At 36.2% G+C, this 11064-nt stretch overlaps 1 protein-coding gene across 1 annotated transcript; it reads left to right on the forward strand.

Moving 5' to 3' along the window:
- The first annotated feature begins 958 nt into the window (after positions 1-958).
- LOC125039994 lies at positions 959-7520 on the forward strand. The gene is made up of 5 exons (XM_047634400.1): positions 959-1087; positions 3551-3800; positions 4015-4392; positions 4627-4812; positions 6040-7520. The coding sequence occupies exons 1-5, from the start codon at positions 959-961 to the stop codon at positions 6432-6434; spliced, it is 1338 nt and encodes a 445-aa protein (XP_047490356.1). The 3' UTR covers positions 6435-7520.
- The last annotated feature ends 3544 nt before the right edge of the window (positions 7521-11064 follow it).

The raw sequence follows: 11064 nt of genomic DNA on the forward strand, positions 1-11064 counted from the left end.
CTCTCCAATGGAGGCGCAGCTAAATATCAACTGCTTAAGTGTGCACGCAAACACTCACGGAAGATGGTGGAAGCTGGACATTCCGGAGACACACGAGATCTTCTCCTTGTACTTTCGGAGTTTCCCTCCCAATCCTGCTTTATGCGTCACGTACTATAGGTCTTTTTCTCTATCTCTTCTTTCTTTCTTTCTTTACTTTCCATTACCATTGAGTCTGACAGCTCCATGTTTATGTGTCTCACCTAATAGTTTCGATTAGTAAACATAGTGAAAGGTTATCAGGTACATATGCATTTTCCATATGTTTGCTTATTATCCATCCAGCCGTTTGTCTGGGACTGTAAACAGAATTATCCTGAATGCTGTTAACTTTAAAAACATTCAGCCGGATTCCATTTAATTCCTTAATTATATCGGTTTTCACAGACGGAGAACACATCTGGCACAAAGCCTTTGAGGCAGACACTTCTCAGAACACTGAACAAGGCGTCGTTCAAACCACACACAACACCGGACAAGACGTCGTTCAAACCACACACAACGCTGAACAAGGCGTCGTTCAAACCACACAAACACTGAACAAGGCGTCGTTCAAACCACACACAACACTGAACAAGGCGTCGTTCAAACCACCCACAGCACTGAACAAGGCGTCGTTCAAACCACACACAGCACTGAACAAGGCGTCGTTCAAGCCACACACAACACTGAACAAGGCGTCGTTCAAACCACCCACAGCACTGAAATGTGCTTACTATAATTTACGGTATTTACATCATGTTCTCTTCAGGTTATTTTATAGCACTACTACATTCATGTAGAAGTCGTAATCGAAATTTTCTTGCAAGATATACATTTGCGTGCGCATATGTATTTATAGGCGTGTGTGCGCTTACATGTGTGTACACACACACATATATGTGTGTGTGTGTGTTTGTAAATATGTCATTTGGAATAGATGCACCTGCTGTGTCAGGCCCTCGGGACCTGTTGCCACAAGACCAACGAAGCCACGACGGAAAGTGAGCAAGAAATGTCCGGAGAGAAGGAAGTGGGGCAGCGCATGAAAAGGGCGAACTTGAAGCGGGTCAGGTCGAAAGGGAGGAAGTTGAAACGAAAATGATATGTACATTTCGGCTGATGCTGTTCAACGATGTGAAGACGAAGATTACGAAATATAATACGTGTGTGTGTGTGTTGTTAGTGTGGCAGTTGAGGGTGTTAAACGTAATAATTGAGTGGGAGGATTAGGAGACATTAAAACTATATTTCTGCTAACAACAGGCAAGTATAAAATACGAAATGCTGAATCACATATACAATTCTGCTGACGTTCACATGTTCACAAGTGAAGAATATGAAACAGGGAACACACATAGAAAGAGAAACTGACAAAAAAAAAAAAAATGCTTGGCATTTTTGCTGCACTAACTTCCAACTTATCATCAAGTGTAACCATTTACATATATATAAATATATGTTCGTGTATGTATATGTATTTATACATATATTTTTATATTTGTATATATTCATTATAAATATGTATGTATATGCATAAACACACACACACATATATATACATATATATGCCCGTCCATACACAATGGAAGGAGAAAAATAGGATTATGATAGTTACCTACCTTATTGAGACATATCGTACAGGTAAATCCATTTCAACTACGATTCGTGTTGTCATGTCAGAGTTCATGTTTTCTAAGATTGGAGAATAAGCTTCATTATCCTAAACCTAAAGCGTGTTTAATCTCAGTAAATAAAAAGCTGGCACCTCACAGCGGACTCCGGAGTACTCTGATTCCTTACTTCTTTATTTTTTCTTTATTCTAATCAGCTGACACCTAATGCTTATCTTTACATATGTACAAACATTCATACATACATACATACATATATATATATGTGTATATTAAACTAAAGAACTACATTTTCTCCTCTTTTCATGAAATTTGCTGCTTTCGTCATTTTTTATCTAGAGGTTTCGCAAATGGGACTGACTACACCGGTCTACACCGTCAGATATCAAATTCTGAATGTTACATCCCTCTGAAATTCTAGATTTCATACAAATCATATTATGGAAGATGGAAATGAATATTCATTTTATAAATATATCTTGCGAAAATACAAATTAGGAAATGCGTAATTTATGAATGGTTGGTCTAAAATCTGCTATATGTTAAATAAATACAATGCGCATTTTGTATAACTGATAACCAAGTCCATTAAAACAATAAATACAAAGTTGACAAAGAAAACAGTGTAGTCAACTCACATGGGTAACAATTATATTCTCCTGCAAAGCTCATCAGTTCCTTGGCCAGTTGTAGACTTTGTTTATGGGGCCTTTTCAAAGCACTCGATTAGTCAGCAAGCTTTTTCATTCTCATTCTCTGTCATTGTGTCTATATTTATCTCTTTATATTTTGTTTATCTTTATTTCTCTCTGTCTTTTGCTCCTTCTTTCACTGTCATTCTCTCCCACTCCCTCACGCGCAATCTCTTTCACACTCACTCTCTCAATCTTTATATGTCAATCTCTCTCAAAGCACTCTCTCTCGTGTGTATGATTCGTCCTACATCCCTAGTTATACACTAGCACACAAATATATATATACATATATATATGTGTGTGTGTGTGTGTGTGTGTGTATGTGTGGTGTGTTTGTAAGTATGCATGTATACCTCTATCTATATAGAAGTCTGTTCCTCTCCCTCTATTCATATATATATGTGTGTGTGCGTGTGTGTGTTATATATATTATATATATATTTCCATATATATACAAATATTAAATATATATTTGTATATACATATTGATATATACATATATATCTATATACATCCATATATATTTATATATATCCATATATTCTTGTATATATACATATATATTTATATATACATATATATTTATATGTATATACATATGTCTGCATATATATATATATATATATATATATATATATATATAAAGTAAACCCATATACAGTATATAAATACAATATATGATTTATATAAACAACATATAAGTAAATACATGTTTGTGTAGCCATTATTTCTTTCAAGTAAAGCAGGTTTTCTTATGATGACTATTCATCGTGGTTGGTTATGAGTTCACAGACTTCTGCAACCTTTTAAAACATGTATGTATTAGGGAAAAGAATCTATAAAAAAAAAACTGACATAAGACGAAAGCTTACATTTCTGTATCCATTTTACAAAGGATGATTAGAAATAACTTCCTGATTCCCCGCCGCTAATACTGAGAAGAAGAGTTACCAGATTTGTCATACGTACAACTCTCTTCTTTTCCTACGATCTTCAGACTAAGGACTTCGAGTGAAGGAAGTGAGATGTGCAAGAAGATACACTTTGTCATTATTATGAACATTATCCCATTACCTTAGTAGTTCATGTCAAAGAACAGGTCCATGAATGCCACACAGAGTGACATCTGAATTCAATTTTATCAGGAACTGTGACGTAACTAACATTCGTCTCAAAAGACCGAATGATCCTGGTTTCCGTTAGTCACGGAGACGCAGCGTGTGTCAGAGGCCCCCGCATTGGGCGTCTTGCCGTTTGCTTGTTCATCCCTATGTGCGTGCTCTGAGTCAGTGGAACCCAGCTATTTCCAGCAGAACAGTTCCTTGTCCAAGAAGCTACAAGCTTCCCAAGGCGCGAAGGCGAGGCACCGCGGCTGCTGCGATGGCCGGCTGGCGGAGGCTGGTCGTGGCGGCGCTCCTGCAGCTGGCCTTTTCACGCGTCCTTCCTACAGAGAGTAATAGGATATTCATTTAACAGAGAATCAAAGTCAATAAATTCTAAAGCAATTAGGACTTGAAGCCATACTAAATTTCTTCTATCATTTTTTTTTTTTCTCTAGATTGTTATAGATACGGGATGCTACATTTATCAGAAAAAGTGTTGTACGGGATCAGTTTCAGTGAAATCTAAAGCAAATACGATACTACTTCTATATTACTCTTTTCTAGATTGCTATGAAAAAGGGGAGCTGTCACAAGGAGGTAGATATTTCAACTGTTCAAAGCCACGTCTGATCTTCAGTGACACTCCAAGTATCCTCACAATGGACTTTCGCAACAAAAACAAAAATAATGTATTCAGTCTGTCACTCAACAGAACAGCCGATGCCTTCCACCTCATTACTCGGAAAGGAAATGAAACAATTAACAGCACGCAAATTGATTTACGAGACTCTTCAAGTAAACTCCATCTAAAAATCAACCGCTCAAGTGTGCGCGCAAAGACACACGGAACATGGCGGAAGCTGGACATTCCGAAGACAGACGAGATCTTCTCCTTGTACTTTCGAGGAGTCCCTCCCAACCCTGCTCTCTGCATCACGTGCTGTAGGTTATTTATTTATTTATTTATTTTACCATCACCTGTTCAGAGTTTGGCAGTTTTTCCATGCATGATATCTGTGTCTCACTTTTTAGATAAGCTACATTAGTCATTTTCGTCTATTGTTATTCAGCTCTGTTCAGTAATTTGGCTTATATTCTATATAAAATTATAACTCAAGCTGTTAGATCCGAAGCATTTAATTGGATTCAGTTGCTTAATCATATCGGCATTCACAGACGGAGAAGACATCTGGCAAAACGGACGAGACGCTTATCAGAGCACTGAACAAGGCGTCGTTCAATCCATCCAGAGCACTGAACAAGGCGTCGTTGAAACCACTCAGAGCACTGAACAAGGCGTCGTTGAAACCACTGAACAAAGCATGACGCAATCCCCTGGGGCCACGGAACAAAGCGAGACAGGTCTGCTGCCGAAATACATTTATTCTTATATACAGTACTTCTGCTTTAAATGTTTTGGGGAAGTTCTATATTTATTCTACATTCACATAGTGCGCTTAATCCGCGATTTTCTTGACATATATATTTGTCGGTATAAATGTGTGCGTGTTTATAAACCTATGTGTGTATGAATTTATGTGTCACTATTTATGTATAAGTATATACACATACATACATTTGTATGCGTATATATATGTGTGTGTGTGCAAATATATATATATATATATATATGTATATATATTATGTATAATACATACACAGATCGGTATGTATGTATATACACACATGTTATGCACGCACACGCGCATAAAACATATGCACACACACCAATATATATATATATATATATACGCATGTATGTATGTATGTATGTATACATATAAATATAAGTGCATTATGTATCTGTATAAATGTGTGTGTCTATATATACGCAGATAATATATATATATATATATGTATATATATATGTATATGTATATAAATATACGTCATAATATATATATATGTGTGTGTGTGTGTGTATAAACATATTCACATAAATACATATTTATGTGTATGTATGCATGTATGATTATATAAATGAGTGTGTGTGTGTGTGTATCTGTGTGTGTGTGTGTGTGTGTATCTGTGTGTGTGTGTGCGTGTGCATGCGTGTGTGTGCGTGTGTGTGTATACACTTATGTCTGTATATCTATGTGTGGTATGTGTGTGTGTTAGTATTTGATACAACTATAAAAGCAGAAATTGCCCTCACATCTCACAGCCTTTAAGAACATTAGCGATTAGGTAAGCGACGATCAGGGATAGTTTGTGATTCCTTTGTTATCAAATGCTTTGCTATGAGACTAAAGCTCGTTTGATGACTGAAGCGTGTGACTACTTAGGGAGGTGGTCGCCTCCTTAAGTGGTCATAAAATATCTGGATCTATACATCTGCGGCTTAGGTGTTTCTTGGCGCAAGGAGTAATCTAATATGGTTTCATAGAAATACTTGAGTCTACTATTCACGTCAAGGTATATTCCATGTCTTCAAAAGTTATAATCACTTAATGCTATCATCATTTAGTACCAACTACACGGACAGCGTAAATTCTTCAACATGATTTGACTAAAACAATAACTTCTATCTTCAATGCATCGAACACGAACATGATAAAGATATGCTCTTAGATGTGTTTACTTTCACAGTAACATTGTGGCCGCTGTGCTTCATCCTGCTGCCAATATTGGGCCTCCTGCTGTACAAACGAAAGCACCCTTGTGGAAAGATGCAGCTGCTGCGCCAGGCCCTCAGGACCTGTTGCCACAAGACTAACGAAGCCACGACGGAAAGTGAGCAAGAAATGCCCGGATATTTTCACCAAGCTCGAAGAGAAGAAACTGGGACAGTGCATGTTAAGGGCGAGTTTGAAGCGGGTCAGGTCGTAAGTGAAGACGAATACGAAACAGTGAATGACATTAACGTTTCTGCTGATGTTCACCATTTCGGAAGTGAAGAATATGAAACAGTGAATGACATTTACGTTTCTGCTGATGTTCACCATTTCGGAAGCGAAGAATATGAAACAGTGAACGATATATAACAGCTAATGATTGTTAGTATGGTAGTAGATGGCGTTAAACATGATGATACTGACAAGCTCATGCCCGGTGCCAGATTGACTGTAAGGGAGGATGAAGATACATGAAAACTATATGTATGTCTGCTAATGTTGTTTAACAATAGACAAGTGTCAAATACGAAATGACATGCAAATTTCTGCTGATGTTCACAGGTTCGGAAGTGAAGGATATGAATCAGATATATACTTGTATATACTCAACAAGTATATACAAGTATATATACATATACACACACATATACATACATGTATATACATATATAAAGGCACACAGACATACACACTCGTGTGCGTGTTTGTGTATGTATATAAAGATGTTCAGATTCATCATTTTATGACGGAGGAAACCTGTACTATAATTTGTGTTGTGTATATTTCTGGACTTTGACGTAACATAAGCAGGATGTGTGATAAGAATTTCCTCTCACATGAATTATCATAATATGATACGGACACAGAGAGATTAGGGTCTCAGTGAAACAACACGATAGCTTTACGTGTACAGTTTCTGAATCATATTTCAATACACTTGTTGTGTCCCACCTTTGTACATCTGGCAACCATTTCGAAGTAAACATACCGTAAATAGTATCTTTATGAATGAGGCGAAAACCCTAGTTGTCTGTAACAGAGAATGTGATTGTTAGAATCTATTTTTCTTTCCCGTTTTCAAATTGGCGACAGCAAATGCAGTAATAGTTATTCTTGACTTTGTGGTGGGATATTTTTCACTGGAATTGTTTATTGTTCGAAAGGGCAACACCTATGGAGATGAGGCGGCCTTTACCCATTCTTTAAACAGAACAATTATCAATTATAGCTCCATATTTCTTGAAAAATGAAAACGCTTCATGCTTTAAACATACATGTATGGTAGTCAAATCAAATTAAAATATTTGCAAAATTGTTGCGACCTTTGTAATTATTTCTCATATCGTATATATATATATATATGTGTGTGTATTATGCGTACGTGTGCATATTGTGTGTGTGTGTGTATATATGAGCGTGTGTGGATGAGCCTTCATGTGTCTGCGTGTGTTCATGGGTGCGCGTGCGCGCGTGTGCGTGTGTGTGTGTGTGCGTGTGTGTGTGTGTGGGTGTGCATGCGTATATATCTGCGTGTGTGCTGCATGTGTGTTTGTGTGCGTGTAAACGAGGGTTTAAGCTTGTATGGGTGTGTGTGAGCGAGAACGGTTGTGGTGGGTGTACGCCTGGGTCTGTCAGATGAGCATTTGTCGAAATATAGAAATAGAAATAGATTTTCTCATGCGCATCAGATTCAAATCATATATCTATGGTAGGTATATCACGCGTTGTTTGGGCCATCTGTGTTTGTTTTTGGTTTATGCTTTGTAATCATGATTGCTCTTTGCGAGAGAGCTTCCATGAAATGAAAAGTAAATAAAATATGACAATAAAGTGAAATCAGGGAAGGAATAGACCAGAGGGTCCTAAATATAACCAATGCAATTCTCTATATCTTTATCTTTATCTTCACATCAGTTCACAGGACACTGGTGTTATCCGCTGACACAGAGTAGCCACTACAAACATCAGTGAATAAGATACACATAAATAATAATAATAATAATAAAATAAAGGTGGAAACGGTATATCCTTGTGAGCCCCAGCTTGCTCTGCCTCCGTCGCGACAATTTACTTTTATTTTAAAAATGAATAAATGAATAATTATGATAAACGCTTGTTTTCCGTTGCGCACTTTCTCGTGCATCGTTCTTGATTGTTTAAGATATTTCTTTAGGAGGATCTTTTTCCGTGAACTTGTAAGGAAACTGTTGAGTTCAGCGTATGCCCCGCGCAGGTGTCTCGCATGCACCTGTTGCATTGCCTCGTAATGTTTGATCAATTGCCTGCTGTTGCTCGGGTGTTTGTATGTCAAATAAGCATAATATATGTATTTTATTTCCAGTTTACATTTGTCAATACAAAATAACAGGTATTTATTTCTTCCTTAACTATTCATGTTGGTTATTGGAAGCAGAACAACTGTCTCTTTGAAAGCTTGAAGGTGTGTTTTACCTATCGATATGTTCACGAATTGGACGTAAATAAAACCATGAAAGTCTTTTAACTTATAGCTCCAAGTCTGCGAATAAGAAGTGTTAGGCACAGCATTTGTAACAAAAAAAGATAAGAAATCGAATTGTAGAAATAAATAAATGAATGAAACAAATTAAAAGAGATCGAGTGCTTTCCTCCCCTGTGCTTCCAAGCCCTTAGATCCCCGAGGCGAATATAAACAACACCAAATTCTTCCTGTTATTCTTTTGCCTTTTCATATATGTGGGGGCAGTAAGGTAAAGATAGGAAAAAGGGAGATAGATTGTGTTACAGAGATGAAAAAATATATATACATGCTATCCATGACATATGGCAGTCTCCTCCAGTCCCTTCGTTATGCCCGCACAGACGTGTTTGTGTGTGTGTATGCATATATATATCTATCTATCTATCTATATATATATATATATGTATGTGTATATATATTATATGTAAATATGTATGTGTATATATATACACATATATATATGTATATATATATATATATATATATATATATGCATACACATTTTATATATACACATATATATATATATATATATATATGCATACACATTATATATATATATATACATATATATATATAATGTGTATGCATATATATATGTATATATATAATGTGTATGCATATATATATGTATATATATAATGTGTATGCATATATATATATACATATATATATACATATATATATGCATACATGTTATATATATAAATATATATATATAATCTATATATATATATATATATATATATGCATACACATTTTATATATATATATATATATATATATATACATACATGTTATATATATAAATATATATATACATATATATGTATATATGTATACCGGCACCAGAACGAAACACATCCATGACAATATTCCTGCAATAAGGAGGCCTCTGGTAGGTATTTTCTTATCAATATCAATCCACAATGCATTAAAGGCATGAGGTATACTGTGTACACGTGAGAACTATGGCTCCCACGTGGCTGGCTCCCACGTGGCTCGCTGGCTTGCCACGCTGTCGTGCCCCGCACCAAGCGTGACCCGGGCGGCCGCTTGGCCACGCGCACTCCCGAGGTATAAAAGGCCAGGATGACCCAGGTCAGTAGAGTCACTACAGAGAGTTCCTGCCGAAAGCCTGTCGGGTCAAGGCTGGCGCTGAGCCAGCCGTCCGCCCTCCTCCGGCTGACCACATACCCAGCACTAAGCCTTACCAAGACTTGTATCCGTGTGATTTATCTGTGTTGCTTACGCTTCTCAATAAAAGAGGTTAAGCCAACCGTCCCTTTCACTACTCCTGCTAAACCATATGTTTAAGGCGTTCATATAGAGCCTTTACATGAGGTGTGGTAAATGATTAGATTAGTGTGATGTGTGTGTGCGTGATGAAGAAAATCTGGCTCTAAAAATTCCTTATGCACTTTACAAAATATTATATGAAAAAAAAAAAAAAAAAAAAAAAAAAAAAAAAAATATATATATATATATATATATATATATATATATATATATATAACGTATAACTCATTTCCAATGTCTTTAGGAGATGAGATTAATCGACTGATTCCGAGATGGCAAAAATACAATCCATGTCCACATTTCTTTCTTTCTTTCTTTCTTTTGTTTTCTTTTTTCTTTTTCCTTGTTTTTTTTTTTTTATTATTATTACTAATGGATCAATCCCAAAAGAGTCAATCACTAGTCCTACCTATCTCAACTGTATACCTTTTTCCACAGAAATATACTTCATTGTTATTAGTATTGTTAATAACATCATCATCATGCTATCAATAATGATAATAATAATAATGATAACATCTCTATTAATAGCAACAAAATAATCAGACAAAAATGGAGAAAAGGGTAAATCAGGTGAAGTTACGTAGGCCTACTAACTGGCTTCTTAGTACTTATGGAGCCATATATGTGCAAGCAAAATTCACGAAGGAAAACTACAGTTGACAGGCAGCAATGGATTAAGTTACAGAAGATTCAAGCGGAACGGTTTGTAATTACGTGAAAGGGAAAGGTAAGAAAATACGCGAATTTGCAGTAGGCACTTTCGCCGTTCCTTACAACGAGAAGGTAAGAACTTTTTGTTTTCAGCAAGATTGTCTCGTTTGTTAGTCCCGTGGCCCGAGTAGTGTGTGGCTCCATGATCTTGTCGTGGTGCCAGGTGTCTCGCCTGTCTGTAGATAATGAAGTTATTAGAATCTGTTTAGTGTTTCAAAATGAAGCAGCATAAAAAGAGTATTTGTATATATTATATTATATTGTGTGTGTGTGTGTGTGTGTGTGTGTGTGTGTGTGTGTGTGTGTGTGTGTGTGTGTGTGTGTGTGTAATAGAGACGGACAAGCAATTCTAGCTAAACTATTAAAAGGACGTTAATGATAAATAAAGATATGCCAATATACTAATTTATATACCAATTCCCCATCTGTATAACGTGAGACAGACTGCATGCATTAGAAAAAAATAAACTTTGAATTTAACTCTTT

Source organism: Penaeus chinensis, chromosome 28, assembly GCF_019202785.1.
Source record: "Penaeus chinensis breed Huanghai No. 1 chromosome 28, ASM1920278v2, whole genome shotgun sequence".
Taxonomy (NCBI): Eukaryota; Metazoa; Arthropoda; class Malacostraca; order Decapoda; family Penaeidae; genus Penaeus; species Penaeus chinensis.